This window comes from Neolamprologus brichardi, chromosome 5 (assembly GCF_056152115.1).
Source record: "Neolamprologus brichardi isolate AB-2024 chromosome 5, ASM5615211v1, whole genome shotgun sequence".
Lineage (NCBI taxonomy): Eukaryota > Metazoa > Chordata > Actinopteri > Cichliformes > Cichlidae > Neolamprologus > Neolamprologus brichardi.
The window spans coordinates 16,242,753-16,258,551 of NC_142108.1; the positions used below are offsets into that span (position 1 = coordinate 16,242,753).

General features: G+C 41.2%; 3 protein-coding genes across 7 annotated transcripts; 1 reads left to right on the forward strand and 2 right to left on the reverse strand.

The window, feature by feature from the left end:
• Positions 1-113: 113 nt before the first annotated feature.
• Positions 114-3,735, reverse strand: LOC102777418 (WD repeat-containing protein 82-like). Its single transcript, XM_006783366.3, has 9 exons — positions 3,109-3,735; positions 2,910-3,010; positions 2,757-2,823; positions 1,565-1,664; positions 1,057-1,173; positions 810-965; positions 633-702; positions 413-555; positions 114-313 (listed from the first exon to the last, which is right to left on the reverse strand). Exons 1-9 carry the CDS (start codon positions 3,267-3,269, stop codon positions 281-283), a joined length of 948 nt encoding a protein of 315 aa, XP_006783429.1. The 5' UTR covers positions 3,270-3,735; the 3' UTR covers positions 114-280.
• rpusd4 (RNA pseudouridine synthase D4) lies at positions 3,644-7,572 on the forward strand. The gene is made up of 6 exons (XM_006783365.3): positions 3,644-4,268; positions 4,943-5,150; positions 5,237-5,330; positions 5,518-5,668; positions 5,758-5,855; positions 6,251-7,572. Exons 1-6 carry the CDS (start codon positions 3,857-3,859, stop codon positions 6,449-6,451), a joined length of 1,164 nt encoding a protein of 387 aa, XP_006783428.2. The 5' UTR covers positions 3,644-3,856; the 3' UTR covers positions 6,452-7,572.
• On the reverse strand, positions 6,738-15,799 carry qrich1 (glutamine-rich 1). Of its 5 annotated transcripts, none has more exons than XM_006783364.3 (12): positions 15,693-15,799; positions 14,303-14,562; positions 14,160-14,228; positions 10,982-11,119; positions 10,077-10,883; positions 9,558-9,717; positions 9,222-9,376; positions 8,996-9,110; positions 8,524-8,632; positions 8,278-8,429; positions 8,099-8,189; positions 6,738-8,011 (listed from the first exon to the last, which is right to left on the reverse strand). In XM_006783364.3, the coding sequence occupies exons 1-12, from the start codon at positions 15,697-15,699 to the stop codon at positions 7,822-7,824; spliced, it is 2,253 nt and encodes a 750-aa protein (XP_006783427.2). In that variant the 5' UTR covers positions 15,700-15,799; the 3' UTR covers positions 6,738-7,821. The 5 variants fall into 5 exon arrangements, with proteins under 5 accessions (XP_006783427.2, XP_087696900.1, XP_006783425.3 ...); XM_087840774.1 differs by lacking the exon at positions 15,693-15,799 and adding an exon at positions 15,557-15,656; XM_006783362.3 differs by lacking the exon at positions 15,693-15,799 and adding an exon at positions 15,459-15,597.

Sequence of the window (15,799 nt, forward strand, 5' to 3'; positions counted from 1 at the left end):
AAAAAAATAATAATAAAAACACTTGTTGGAATTCAGATAATTCCTAGCAAACGCTTGAGGAAGGATGAGGGACAACGTTTAAAAAAACAAGATTTTTTATTATAAAACCATCAATAAAAGCACAATTATTATTTAAAAATACACAGGCTAATAAAAGCTAATGAAACATCTTTTTTATAAAAAGGCAGAAACAACATAACATTTTTCCAAAATATTCCTTGGTCACGATGTTTGTAAAGGAGGGTCCAACTTCACTCCATGATGGTGACCTTTGGTGCCTTTACAAGTCATCAACACACGGGAGCCAAAAAGTCTGTTGAGAAAATAATTTTTAAAAAGTCAAAATGAGAACAATAAGCAGTTTTTCCAGCAGGAGATCAATGACACACTGGTAAGATAGGCTTGCGCTCACCGTGTTAGAGCAGGCACTAACAAACGTCATGAATCTGGGGTTGAACTGGAGCGCACTGATGGGTCCTGGATGCTTCCCATCCAGCACGGCCACTTTCATTCCACTCTCTGTGCTCCAAACGTGAACTCTCCCGTCTTCTGAGCCTGGAAAAACAAGAGTATTAACAGGAAGCTTAAAGGAAAAGGCTCAGATCTAAAGTTTGAGGTTTTTTTTAGCTTACCAATCATGACAAACTGCGAGTCAGGTGTAAAGCAGGCCTCCAGCGAGATGCCTTTACTGTTGTTGTAGCCCTTAAAATGAGGAAAGACAGGGATGGCTTCAGCATGTAATCTGAAAATAATTATATTAACATAAAAACAGATGCAATTCTGTATTTTTGTTCCAATATGTCTCTTACGGAAAAAGTGTGCAGCACAGATCCATTGAAAGCATTCAAGACTCCAATAATCCCTTTATTTGTAGATATGAGGATCTGCTTCCCATCACTACTGAATTTGAGTCCAGTCCAGTCACAAACGCGATTAAACCTTGTTTCAAAACAGGCAAACGGGCCCTTCAACGGAAAGATTTTCAGATAATTAAGAATTTCATTTAAGGCTTTTGGAAAGAATGCATGTGAACACAAACAGAAAACCCAGCTGTACCTTGTCAAAAGCACGAAAGTCGTAGAGTTTAACTGTCTTTGAATCCACTCCTGCAGCTAATATCAGCCCATCGGGGTCAAACGAACACAGAGGTGTCCCCAGTGGATTTATCAAACCCTGAAAATCAGAGAGATTGTGCAACATAAACTGTTAACTTTCAAGAAATATGCAAAAGAATCCTCAATAATGACCACTTTCTGCATCACATGTTTTCATATTTATGTGTTTATTTCCATTTGGTGTTTATTTACTCCTTATATTTTTGCAAGGTTGTGTGTCTGGTATTGCCCATAGATTTATTATGTCTGAGCAGATCCAAGAGAGATTTGGAGACCTCTGGTGGTCAAGACTACTCAGGGACTACTAATCAACAGCACTTTAATAGGCAGTATTTTGTGTCACAATGTAAAGCACACTATTCTACTGCTGTAGCTGTTATTACACATTTGTAAATGTGTACAAATGGCAGAAGAAATGGAAACTTCCAATCAAGTGACAAACTACTTACTTGAGAGTTTTGACAGTGGAGGTCCCAGATCCGGATAGTCTTGTCCAGTGACCCAGAGATAAATGTGTTATCCACCGGAGACATGGAGAGAGCAGTAACCCTGAAACCCAAACAAATTGGTTTTAACTGATCAGGATTGAGCTAATGTTTTATTGAATGTAAAATTACTTTAAGGAAAGACAGGCAGGAACAAGCTTTTCAGGAATGCACACTATATGCACATCCACAATGAGAATCTGAATTCCTCTGCAATCCAAAAGTGCTCTGTTGGACTGAAATCTGTGACTCTGGAGGCCATTTGAGTGCAATGCTTTGTCTCATCCAAATTTTGATCCTAACATCTCAAACTTGCAGGAGAAATTGAGAATCATTCAATCAGGCAATGTTTTTCTTCTGTTGTCTAATTTTAGGGATATAAACCGTAACTACTGTTTATTGTTCTTAGCAGACAGGAGTGGCACCCGGTGTGATCTTGTGCTGCTTTAGCACATCTGCTACAGAAATGTCTGGAGAGCATTCAGAGATGCTCTTCTGCATAACTTGGTTATAACAAGTGGTTATTTGAGTTACTATTTCTCTCCTTTCAGATCAAAGCAGTCTGACTATTCACCTCTGTCACCAATGAGGAATTTTCACCCAGAGAAATGCTGCTTACTGGAATTTTTTTCTTTTTCAGATCATTTTCTGTAAATCTTGGAGTTGGTTGTGTGGGAACATCCCAGCAGATCAGCAGTATCAGAAGTACTCAGACCAGCCTGTTTGGCACCAGCAACCATGCCACATTAAAGTCACTGAAATTACCTTTGTTCCCCATCCTGATGCTCAGTTTGAAATTCAGCACATCACCTTCACCATGCCTAAATGTACTGAGTTGCTGCCATGACACTGGCTGATTAGATAGTTCCACTAAAATCCAATTCAACAGGTTTAGCTAATAAAGTCACCACTGAGTGTATATTTCTGTATTTTTATGAGCACACTGGAGAAAGCTCCAGAAAGGTAGAAAATGAGAATTCCACTGAACTACATTTTATTCTATTTAGTCTGGTTACAGTAAATAAAAGCATGTCCATTTACTTAGTAGGCATGTATTTATATACGGTGCATACTATATAACTGTCTGCTTTCACTGAATACCAGTCTACATGTTTACAGTTGTGGTTGATTAAGGTTGTGTGTTTGCTTTACGCACCTCTTAGTGTGACCTGGGAAATATCGGATGTACTTGTTGTCAGTGAGCGAAAGGTATCTGATGGTATCTGAAAAATATCCCAAAATATATTTCATTTTCCAAAATGGACCACTAACTGTATTCGCATTGCTGTGCATGGCGTCAAGTGTTTACCATCCAGTTTGTTGGAGCTGTAGATCACTGTATTTGTGTCTCCATGCGTGTAGCGGATGAGGTCTACTCCATACTTTTTGCTGAAGACGTTGCTTTTGCACCTGAGAAAAGCACAAGGACAACATAATAACACAATGCAGTCACATTAATGATCTTATTTATCATATACAGTATACTGTCTACAGTGGCTGCCACTTACTTTCCATCTCGCATGTCATACAGCAGTATGCGGTCATCGTCGCTGCTTGTTATCACATTTTCACCATTTGGGCTGTAGTCCACGCAGTTGACCTTCTCTTCGTTTTTCCGATGAGTCCTGGCCACTCTGAAACTTCGTAATACACCGTCTGTGATCTTCATAGCTGCAGGCTTTTACCAAGAAAGCATTCGTTAGGAGAAAAAACACTCCATCAGCTTCCTGTTTAAGATTTAATGAAGCCTGGTAATTATTTCGGTTTGGTTGAGCTATGCGCATCTGCTGTCCATTAGATCACTAAGGTGCTTGTATTTGCATTATGACAACAAAAATCCACAGCAGACAACATGCAACTTTGTAACAACCGGAAATTATGAGTTTTATTCATCTACCAGGCGGGCGGTGCTTTCCAGAAGCTATAATATTTTGCAGTTGTGACCTGGCGGGCCGTGTAAGCGTAGGTAACAAATACACCCGTTGAGAGAAAGGCGGAAATTACCGGAATCCTTTGTTACATTTACGCAGTGTGTATTTGTTATGTTTAAGAGCATTTAAACGGATAGTTATATCGTTTGTCGTTTGGTTTTATCTATATATTGTCTAATATGTCGGAATTATTTTAATTTGAATGATTGGATGAAATTATGCTTTTATTCTGAAAGGCTTGGCCCGGAAATTCTTTAATAGCTTCAGAGTTCATGCTTGTGTTTTGAAGCTCGTGTCTGGTCTGTGAGGTTCACTCAGTACCGTGATGAACAGCTGTGGGAGACTAGCGCGTGCGTTTGACCGGAGCTCCGGCCTGAATGTGCTCTTGTGTCGGGTCAAACCCCGGACAACCTGCCGCCAGTGTCCGCAGACAACACCGCCCCTCGCCCGGGCTCAGAGCACCGCTGCCAACCACACTCCAGGCTCCGACGAAGATGACAAACCCCGTCTTAGAGCCGTTGACCTGGCCCGTAAGATCCGAGGAGAGAAGTCGAAGACCCGAGAGACAGCGCCTCCCATGTCTGCCCAGCAGAGGAGGGTGATGGAGCTGAAACGGTTCAGTGTACAGTTACAAAATGTGCACCCCAACGTGCTCGCCAAACACCTTCACAGAAGCGTGCTGTACCAGGACAAGGATGTAGTGATCGTCAACAAACCCTACGGTGTCCCTGTGGCAGGTAAACCAACACTGGGCTGTCTTCTTTAATCTACACTGACAAGAAGTTTGAAAAAGTTTTTATTTTCAGTTTGAAATAAAAATAAAAATCAACTCATTGTAATGTTCAAAAAAACAATGTGAGATCTTTGTAACATGGTGTTTTACAATGGACATGGTCAGCAACAATATTCAGGTAGACTGTGGTGTTTAAATGGTACTAAAGGGCACAGAGTGTGTCAAGAAAACATCATCTGACATCATCCATTTGTACTGTTCTGTGTGAACCTGAAAGATGATTGGGGAACTTTATAAAATACTCAAACCTGCCTGTCTGACACCAAGAGCCATGCCACATTTAGTCTTTTAAATCACCTTTATTTCCCATTCTGATCATGGCTCTGAACTATTGACCATTATTGATGCCTGCATGCTAAATTAATGTAATTATCTAATTAGATATTTGTATTAATGAACAGTTAAACGTGTATGAAAAATTATGTGGTGAGAGCATATTTTATTGTGGTACATATTAAGGTGTTCTTAAACAGGCTCAGTATTGTTGTTGTTATTGTTAGGAGACATGCAGTATCATTACTGAGAACAGCTGGAATGACCATAAAAAATGTCAGCTATCACACTGAAGCTGGGATGTCTAACTGGCACCACAAATGTAATGTTGCTGCTGTCTCCCAGATGACTCCAACGTCACATCCATCACCTCTGTGCTTCCTGTTCTCTCCAAAATGATGGATGGGATGAAGATGAAGTCTGATTCTCAGCTCATTCCCTGTCTGGGTCTAGAAAAGGACTCAACAGGAACTCTCCTGCTGGCCAGGAGGGATGAAGTGGTGGAGCACGTACTCGCTCTGAATAGAAATAACAAAGTGGAGAGGAAGTACTGGTGAGTAGGGGAAACTGATAAAGATTAATTAAATAATGTACATGCTAATGCTCCCACTGCATGTTAGTTATGTTGTTCCTTTTCAGGGTTATCACGGTTGGTGTTCCTGTGCCATCTGAAGGTCTGATTGATATTCCCATCATAGAGAGAGAGGTCACAGGTCCTCAGCCACACTACAAGGTGCCTCTTATTCTGTATGATCATTGCTTTAAACATCCTTGTATGTACGGCTTTTGGCTTAGTAGTTAGTATGTTTATGACACAAATTAGTTTGGGTTTGTTGTCCAGGGCATTTGAGTAAATTACTAGTTATTGTTTAAATAATGCTGTGCATTTTCCAGTCTCATAACAACTTCTTTGATTTCAGATGGCTCTGAGTCCTCTTTACAGACTGAACGATGAAGGTGATGGTGTAACCAAAGTCCGAAGTCATCGCCAAGCTCATCCAGCAGTGACCAAGTACAGAGTCCTGGACAGCAGCAGTGGTTGCAGCCTTGTGGAGCTCCAGCCTTTTACAGGTAACAGTGCACATGTGAACAAAAGGAAATCATCCCAAAAACCTGCCTGGGCACATGTTCAGTATTTTTCTGCTTCATTGTGGTCACAGGAGCGAAGCACCAGATGAGGGTTCATATGGCCTTTGCTCTCGGGTGTCCCATTCTTGGTGACCACAAATATTCCCACTGGAGCAAACTGGCACCACAGGTAAGATGTTTACAGTCCCACAGAGAACAGGATGAAGCAAGAAGAAATATAGAATAGTGAATAAGGATCCACATCTTAATCACTGTTAGCTGCTGACATGTTGGTACATATGCTTTTTAACCATAGTCACTTTTTAAAAACTTTGAAGGACATTGAGAATATCCATAGTGGTTGTTTGTGCTACTTAATTGTAATTTTAACTATAACACTGGGTTGAGAGGCTTTCTGACTGCACCTCTCATCGCTCTTTGACTATGTTTTATTGTGCACATTTACAGTCATGGCTTTGACCCTCAGTTGGGTAGGCTGATGATCAGTCTCTTTTTTAACACGTATAAGAATTTGATTTCTATTTTGTCACAATTAATGACTAAATAATACATTTCCTTCCACAGAAATTACCAGAACGTGTGTTGGGAAAACTTGGGATTGAACAGAGCAAGGTTCGGCACCTTCCCCTTCATTTACATGCACGACAGCTGACGCTGCCAGGAAGCAGCCAAGCTGACGTCAACGTGTCCTGCCCCCTACCGAAATACTTCACTCAAACACTGGGCCGACTGCATATAACGCTCCCAGATGAAAAACAAACGTGATCATCTCCTTACTTTGTTCAGCGTTTAACAGTCCAACCCTGTCTGGTTGTGACAGGAATGTAATTTAAATGTGGAATAGAACACCAGGATGTGTAACTACAGCGCTGATACGTGTGATAGTGGACAGATGTGGAACAGAATGTGTTAATTATGAAAAAACTGATGCTATGGAACTGAATAAGAACCATTCAAATGCGTCATTATTAAAAAGACCCACAGCTCACTTTTTCTTTTTAGAAGACAGTAATCATTATGTTTCAGCTTGACATGACCCTTAATACAAAGATTCCATCTGCATATATTGTTTAATAACCTACTATACACACATACATGAAGGAATACGTTGGCAAAAATCCTTGATGGGTGTTTCAGATGTTAGTTTTATCCTGAGAAAAATCTCCTGAATGACTACAATATACAGATATAGGTGACAAATTAAAGGAAAAAAAAATCCAACAGTATATGGTGGCTCTGTTATGCTAAGGAGGGAGTACGTCTCAGCTCACATTAATCCTATGTTAAAATGCTTCAGTTTTGACGCGAGTGGCATCTCCCAGGATGCAGGAGGGGGTTGAAATACTTGAGCTATGAAATTATGAATCAGGCTTTGACCTCTGTAGTCACCGGATCTTAAAAAGTGCCTTGTGGGGGAGTTTGGGCCAACATGGCCACTAACATGGTTAAAATACCCATTTAGAGGATATCTTCTAGATAAAGAAAAATTGTGTCCTTCACTACAGCTGAGTTAAAGAGGCAGCACAGCACAGGCAACCAACCAAATTACTGAAACACACTGGTTTTGCCTTCAATTTGTCACCGATCTGTAGCACTTAACCATGTGAATGATTGAGTTTTAACTTATTCCACAAGCAATATCATGTAATTATGTTTTGGAAAAAACAGGCACAAGTATTTCAGATTTAAACTTATCATACATGGTCCAAAATGTATTTTTAAAAAAAGTTGTGAGCACTGGTCCCTGTAACTGTCTTAAGATTATTCCTAGTGGTACTAGAGGGTTAAGAAAGAAAAGATTACAGTTGTTTAGTCATTTATAAGACTGACTTTGTACAGGAACGTGTATCATCTCTGCCCAGCTGAGAAGAGACTAAAGTCTTGCTCACTTGCCGGTTCAAAAGTTACAGAGGTGATATCTTACAAAGGCAGCCAAGAGAACGAGAAGTCCAACCCACCAGTCAAAAACAGAGATAATAAGAAGAGAAGAATTTATGGATCTGATGAGCATAATCATGATACTCTCCTCAGAAGTTGTTCCACTTTATTTTAATGGCCATCGATGATAATAGTCAGGATGGATACTGCATAGTCAACAATCTGGAGAACAAGTTCCTGTGAGCCAAGTCCTCAATCTAGCTCACATTTTCTGGAACAACACCGATGATCTCCTGGATCTCTCTGACCACGATGATGCGAGACAGCATTTGTTCCACCTGCTGAATTGTGAGGGGCTGAGAGGAGTACCACATCGGGCTGTTTGGTGCAACGACAGGCTCTGGAGTCATGTAGTACGCATCGTTACGTCCTTTAACGCTCTGTGGGCTGGAAAAGAAAGTTAAGCATGTGTCTGGGGGTGTAAACTGAAGAGTAATCATCACATAAATCCGACTAAGCTGAAGTGCTGCTCACCATTTGAAGAGGTAAAAGTCATAAAGTTTGATGGGACAACGAAGGGGATTTGCAGGATCCTCGATCTGCTCTTCATACATGTCATCGGTTCCTAAATGATGCAGTACACAGCAACAGGTCAACAACGGGCATTTCTGCTATCCAACACTGAGCTAATCACGACCTGAGCAAGAGAGTACCTTTTTGTCCAGCACTGTGTAGGCCTTGCCCTTTGAGAAGGCGAATACTGGTTGCTTTGTCCTTGGCATTAGTTGGGTTCTTCCTTGAGTGTCTTAAGACTTTAGAGAAAGCTACTTTCATGTGCTGTTCAGGTGTTATCAAGCGGAAATACCTGCAACAAATATGACATTGTACCATATTCGGTATTTGACTCTGAGTGATTAGAGAGAGGATAAAAGACTAAGGGCCATTCAATGGTTACTCACTTAGTGTTGAAATACATTAGAGTTGTGAGCAATGTGGAAGGTGAATGTGCGCCAAGCTGTTTACACTCCCACAGCATCTCCTCTGTCACGTGACTTGGGATGATATAACCTAAGAGGAAAACATACCATGAGTATGGCAGGATTCACATACATGTGTTTAAGGCTTCAGCGCATCTCCGTCATGTTGAACAGGATGATGTGATGCCGAACTAAATCGTCGATCTGCTGCTTAGCTCGTCCTTGCCAAAAAAATGCTGTTAACTGCATAAGGTTAGTAAAGTGCAGCTAGCATGGCTAATGCAAACAGGCAACTGGAGCTCTTTTAATCTTGTGAATGACTGATGGTTGTTGCTATGGCAATCATGCCAGAAAAGATCCCAAATGTCAAAGATGTCCATTGTCGAGTGTTTACATACATGTAAATGCTGCCTGAATATCAAAAACAATTACAAAATTGTGGCTTCTGCCTTACCTAAAGGATGCACAGTGGGTTTCCAGTCGTGCAGGATTTTGTGTAAACTTTCGCAAAATCGAGTGTAATATGGATCATTGAAAATATCATCCACACGTCCATTTTCAGACAGATACTATAAAAAAGAAAAGAAAAAAACCCCAACAACACAGAAAAGATTATTAAGCAATTTCAGCCTTAGTTTTATTCTTCCTGCCTCTTTGTGGTTGACTATGGGGATACTAACCTTCTGTATACACAAGAAAACGTAATACAGGACATCAGGAGCAAACTGTTCGTCCTCGGATCCTCGTGCCTCCTGAGTCATCAGGGAAAGACCCAAGTTTAACTCTGCCACTGCACTGGATACCAGATCTTCCTGAAAACGCAGGGGCTGACGACCTGAACGCAGAAATACCAGAAAACACTACGTTTGGAGAAGCAGTGTAAAACTGACTTTACTTCTAGGTGACTAAGAATAACAGTACGTACTACACAGAGTGCTAACAGCAAAATGTTATGACTTCCTCTGGTTTCAGCAAGAGCTCACTGTTACTGAGACAACTGTAACAGGCCTACTTACGTCCTATGGGCGCAAGCTTTGTTGTTTCCCGTTTGCTTAGTTCAGCATTTTTTCTCTTCACCCAAAGGCGCCAAACCTCCAGCCCTTCCTCTGGCTTTAGACACACAGGAACCAGAATCTCTGTGGGTGCTTCGCCCTGAGCTTCAGTGGCTACTTGACCCTGCAGTAGAAGAGCAAAGGAAAAAATAAAAAGGTTGTTTTTGAGAAAGATGGCAGCAGAGTTAAACACATCTTATTAATTACATGACGGTAATTCATAGTATGATAATACTGTTATGTTGTAACATGGTATTGTTAGGATTAGTAGTATTAACTAGTCATAGTTAAACTAGTTAACATTCTTAATTCAGAAAGAAAAAAAAGGCTAAAAATAAACATGAACTTTTGAAAACACCATCATGATTATGACCAAAGCAACAATTATCAGTTCTGTTTTGTTACATTTGCACAGGGCAAATTTAGTTCCAGCCATAATCATCGCGGACCAGAGTACAACTGTAAGACTGAGTCTTTTCTAACCTGCAGATGGAGCTGCTGGTCTTGTCCATCTTCCCCTTGACTCTGCTGTTCATTTGGGTCCCATATTTGCACTGACTGTGTAGTGTTGTATGTCCCTCCTACGGTCTGCACTGCCACGGGGATATGAATGTTGCCGTTCATGAACTGTGCTGGGAAGAGGGTCTGCACGATCTCTTCCTGCGTTGCAGTGGTGGCCGAATGCACATCGGCAGACCTCGATGTGGAATTTGGGGACATTTTGTCCTTGCCGTTGGCGGTAGTTACTTGCACTGTGCTATACGTCTCCTGTGGTATAGCAATGTGAGTTACACCCTGCTGCTGTGGAGTGGAGTACACAGGGATGGTCCAGGTCTCACCTTGGGGACCTGTGATTGTTCCTGTAGTGCTGTACAGCTGAGCACTGTCAACTGTGAGCAAATCCGGTCGTAGGGACACATAACTTTGCTGCTGCCCTTGAGGGATGGCTAAAACTGTAGCCACCTGCTGCCCCTGTGGAACAGCATACGAAACAGCTAGGGGGACATCCATCTTACGCTTCTTGGCTGGTTGGAGAACAGTGGGGATAGTGCTGGGCCTCCGCTCTGCCTCCCTGGTAGAGTCCTGTTGCTGAGCAGGAGTCATGGTCTCAATGGTCTGGATCTGGATTTGTTGCCCACCCTGTAACTGAATCTGCTGGCCGGCCTGAAGTTGAATTTGCTGTCCCCCAGGCAGCTGAATATGCTGCATTCCCTGCAACTGGATTTGTTGGCCACTTGACAGTTGGATTTGTTGTCCTCCAGCTACGGCGGCAACCAACTGAGCCTGAATCTGTGAAACACAGTAAACATGTTTTTTTTTTTTGTTTGTTTGTTTAAATGGGGAAACATGGAAAAACCTGATAGACGTAACTGAAGTTAATCCTCTACCTGCTGTTGCTGCTCCTCTGTGAGCTCTCCTGCCTGCACAAGCTGGGCTGTTGAGATTCCCTGTATGTCCTGCTGAGAGGGGTGGGCCACCTGAAGAACCTGGCCAACTGTTTGGCCCTGCTGTTCTTGGATCTGAACCTGGCACAGAGGGAGAGTGAGAAAAACAAACAGACTTGTAAGCAACCTTATGAAGAAATGACGTATCATAAACACACTGAAATACTTTTCTTTGACATTTCTGCTATGAACAACACAACAGTCATCAAAGTCATAAGGCGTCTCAAGTTTATACATTTGAAGTCTCGGTAAGATACACCCATGTCTGAGGTGACCCATCCTGTTTTAATTACATTAACGTGAATTGAACAAGCATGAAACAGCAACCATAATTCTGAGAGAAAGTTGATCTTTTTTTTTGGCTTGTGATACTTCATAGAACTAACTTCTGCTACTAATCAAACAGATATTTCATTGGTTGTGCTACAAGGTCTTTAATTATCTGCACAACAGGCAAACAACAATCAAACACCCTCTTTCCAGTTACATTAAATAAATTTACATTGCTTTAATTTTTATTGCACAGAAGGACTGGAATGTGATGGTATAAATCAGTATAACCAGTCAGAAATGTATCCTCCATTTCCACCTGCACATTTTCCTACTGAAGAATCATTGTGACCACAACATTTTTCTGTAAAGTGCTCCTTTGCGTGGTTTTCACATTTCCTGTTGGCTCTGTATGCATACTTAAATACTAAATGAAAGATCTTCTGTTTTTACTCAGTAGGAAAGGGATTCCTTCCAGTGAGCCTGACTGTAGCCTCTCAGAAGGCACTGCTTTGATATTTGGATTGGATATCAGTCCAATATTCGATCCAACTTTTTGGGTCAGTATGGGATCCATTCCTTTGAGTTCTACAATGTTTTCTGTTTACCAGATAACAGCAGCAGTTAGCGCCACAGCTAACACAGCATGGAGGGAGGTTTGGGGTCATTTCATGCTGCTACACCAACAACTTCTATCTGTACATCTGCAGAAGCATTTATTTAACTGGAAACTGCGGTCAAAGTGAGACACGACTGAAAAGTCTGCACGATGACAGTGATACTTTATAACTTTCTCTCTCTTAATTTCCTCCTGTTTACTTTCACTCTCATTATGCTCTGTCCAGTCATGCAAGATGGAAAGTTGTGTGTAACACTTTTTAGGAGTGTTTACTAAACTTATGATATAATTATAATTTAAAATGTGATCAACTCAGTTAAAGTTCATTTCACTCTACCTGTCTCATTCTGGATGAAGAAAGTACAATGCCTGTAAATGACACCAGTTTGCAGCCTAATGACTCCAGTCCAGTGCAAATAGATTAAATGAACAAGAATATATTTCTTCCCCCCCCCCCACTGTATTTATCCTCCCCTTTTCAATAGTAAATACCATAAATTTTGTAAATTTATAACCTGTTTTTAACCCTAACCCTTTTCAAAACTTATGAAAACTTAAGTGGAGTATGACCTCTTTTCATACAAATGATTCACATCTATAGCTGATAAAGATAACACCAGTACACATTTTATGTGCTATAAGAGTATCATATTTTGATGGTTTGGCTACAGCAATGTCTCACATTTACATTTTCAAATGTAGGACTAGCAGAAAAACCCAGGCATGTCTGAGAGGAACAGCAACATGTCAGCCTCTGATAGATTTAGTAAAAAGGGAGCTACCTTTCAAATATTCCAGAACTTTGAGGAGAGCCTCACAGCTCCTGACGTGTAATCCAAAAGTAAACAAATGCCTCAAACTAAGCATTACTACGACAGGAAGAGCCAATGGTGGGTAGGAATTACCGAATTAATCACCTGCAGGTGTTTAAACAGCTCAACCCAAGAAAAAAACAACATAAAACATCCCGGGTAAAAAAAATATGTTTTCAGGTTTATTATATGACAATACTGCGCAGGTGTTTGAGGAGGTTAAGCTACTTTAGTTATTGATAAACTCAAATGTTAAGCAGTTATTTTATATGTTTATACAGACTTACATGGAAACACTACCTCGGCTACTTTTGTGATTACATTTGACGTATGCTGTGTCACTGTATGTAATGCTGTTGCCACCTTGTTTTAACAGATTCACATTTCAAAATTTCATTTCAGTAAGAAAGTGCACTTCATTTACTTACACTTACAAAAAAAAGCTGCTGACTGCAAGTGTTTAAAATTTTTGTATTTTTTTTCTATATCACCAAAATTATTATTAATAATAATAATTATTATAATTTTCTGATGAAATATCATGATATAAATTTTGAATCTATAATTACCCACCCTTATTTCAATCTCTTCCTCACAGTGAGAAATACAACTTTCTAATCCAACACTGAGATCAAATCAGTACATCAGCAGAGACTCCGAGTCAAAGCAGTGGTGTCAGATCAGAAAGGGAAAAAGCTGGATTGGTACATCCTTAGTAGCCTCAGGTTTTTAATGTCAACATAGATGCATTCTCATATGTGTGACAGTGTATCAGGCTTTGCTATGGAGTAATGCAAAAATAACGCACTGCTTTTTAAAACAGTAACTAATAATTTGTAACATATTCTGGTCTCTGTGTAATGACCCAAACACTAGTGAGTAATTGTGGTGTGCTGAGACTGAGAGGACAATCGGCTATATAAAATTTAAACACACTATGTTTTTGTATGAGGTTAGGCAGGAAGGAAGGGACTACGTTTGCAAATGACATCATGTTTGATTAGTTTAAATTTCTAGGATCAACCATGCAAAGCAACAAACAGTGCACAACAGAGGTGAAGAAGAGACTGCAGGCAGGGTTGAGTGGATGGAGACAAGTGGCAGGGTGATTTGTGACAGAAGGATAGCAACAAGAATTTAAAAGACGGTAGTGAGACCTGCTCTGATCTACAGTTTGGAGACAGTGGCACTGACAGTAAGACAAGGCGGAACTGCAGGTCACAGAGCTTAAGTTTTGTTTTTGGAGTGACCAGGATGGATATGATTAGAAATGAATATATCATTGGGCCAGGTCAGGTTGAGCAGTGTGGATGCAAACTTTGAGAGTTTGTGTGAAAGAGGAGGATACGGTGGGATAGGGTGAGATGGAGGCAGATGATCCGACCAATAACAAGAGCAGCTGAAACAAGAAGAAACTAACCTGCACTTGAAGCTGCTGTTCAGATCCTTGATGCAGCTGGGGTGACATCTCTGTTGAGGTCACCTGTACCTGTTATAAAACATGTACATGTAATTGCAAACCACCAAACAACATAATTCAACACCCAATATAAAGTGTCTTACTGGACAGGCCAGCTCCAGGAGAGATCCTGCCACCTCCGTGCTGTCTGTGTAAACACAGTTGGCACCCTGCTGATGGTACACCATGGCTGTGCTGGTGGCTGCCCCTTCCTGCTGGCTGAACTCCTGCAGCACCTCTGGGCCCTTGGCAAGAGACTCCAGGAACTCCTTCATCCTGTGCTGAGGCACAGTGCGGGCCTTTTGCCGCACATATTCGTCAAAGGAGACCACCCCACTCTCCTGCTCGTTCATTGTCACTGGACCTGGAAAGGAGATTTTTCTTTTACACATCTAAGAGCACAGTTACATCCATTACATCCTAAACAAGCTGCATTTGCAATGTTCATGTAAAATGATGAGAGACAGCTTTTCTCTCTTACATACAACTAAAATGATGCAGTTTAAATGTTTGTCAGTAAGGTTGGGAACGTTAGGGTTACTATGTTAAATGCATTTGTCTTGGAGCTAATACAATGCCTGTGCTTTGCTTAAATCAACTTTTCCTACAATTAAGAAACACTGCAATCACAGATTAGCTGAAAGGTAAACCTAAATGTTTACTATGAGCGATCACCTGGGTTTAATAGCAATGAAGTAATGAAGCAACGCACCAACAATAGTGCCTGGTTTCATTATATTGACAGTTTATGTGACAGCTAGTTGTTAGCATGCTAGCTTAACAATGCTAGCTAGGCGCTGTTTTGCCACAACCCATATGGATAGTTCACTGAGTAGCAACCGCCGACTGCATTCTACACTGTTGAATACCAATCTAATTTATGCCGTAACTTATACAACACGGCTATAGTTTTACTCATAATAGAGGCTATCGAACGTATTTAATACAGCAACACCTCGCTGGCTAACCACTGTGCTAACGCTAGCTAGCTAGCTCGGCGGCTCTGGATCCTGTCATGCTACCTTAAATAAAATGAAATCCTCTTGTTTCCGCCAAGGCACGGTGTTTAAAACCAAAAAGCCGATAAACGTCTAACAGCTACCACCAGCATACCATTTACGTGGCTACATAGCACATTTTAGCAGCTGTGCAATCCCGCAAAACAATGCCGTGATTACACGGAGATAAAATTTAACCATTGGCCGATTCTCTGACGTCTGCTTATTTCACGCTGAGCTCCGGGTTGTGTTAAAAGTTTACCACTTCCAGCAGGTTTATTTATGCGGCGAAATCCCACGTCGTATGTCCAAAAAAACACCACTCAGCGACACACGCACAAAACCCCACACACTGTTTACCAAGTGAGACATAAAATGACGGAAGTATAGGCCCCGAAAACAACGCGGCTGCTCTCCACACTGCTCTGCCAACCAACGGGCTGATAACTGCAGCTCCCATCCCGGTAGCAAGAGCAGCACTGTTATGAAAACTTACATGACATTTGGACGAGAAGTGTAACCACATTTGTGTAGTTAAAGGTAGGGCATGTCTCATCTGTAACGGTGGGTCAACCGTAGTCTGGCAGTGGAAGATGATCACAG

What these genes read in the sequence shown, in the direction of transcription:
- qrich1 (XM_087840774.1), bottom strand. Translation starts at nt 15,656, where the DNA reads ATGGGAGCTGCAGTTATCAGCCCGTTGGTTGGCAGAGCAGTGTGGAGA. An exon ending in AAAGCTTGCGCCCATAGGAC is followed by an intron (nt 9,377 to 9,557) that starts GTAAGTAGGCCT and finishes TTCTGCGTTCAG; the next exon opens with GTCGTCAGCCCCTGCGTTTT. An exon ending in ACACAGTGCTGGACAAAAAG is followed by an intron (nt 8,190 to 8,277) that starts GTACTCTCTTGC and finishes TGCATCATTTAG; the next exon opens with GAACCGATGACATGTATGAA.
- rpusd4 (XM_006783365.3), top strand. Translation starts at nt 3,857, where the DNA reads ATGAACAGCTGTGGGAGACTAGCGCGTGCGTTTGACCGGAGCTCCGGC. An exon ending in AAAGTGGAGAGGAAGTACTG is followed by an intron (nt 5,151 to 5,236) that starts GTGAGTAGGGGA and finishes GTTCCTTTTCAG; the next exon opens with GGTTATCACGGTTGGTGTTC. An exon ending in GGAGCAAACTGGCACCACAG is followed by an intron (nt 5,856 to 6,250) that starts GTAAGATGTTTA and finishes TTCCTTCCACAG; the next exon opens with AAATTACCAGAACGTGTGTT.
- LOC102777418 (XM_006783366.3), bottom strand. Translation starts at nt 3,269, where the DNA reads ATGAAGATCACAGACGGTGTATTACGAAGTTTCAGAGTGGCCAGGACT. An exon ending in ACTTTCGTGCTTTTGACAAG is followed by an intron (nt 966 to 1,056) that starts GTACAGCTGGGT and finishes TTTCCGTTGAAG; the next exon opens with GGCCCGTTTGCCTGTTTTGA. An exon ending in CTGTGCTGCACACTTTTTCC is followed by an intron (nt 703 to 809) that starts GTAAGAGACATA and finishes CCTCATTTTAAG; the next exon opens with GGCTACAACAACAGTAAAGG.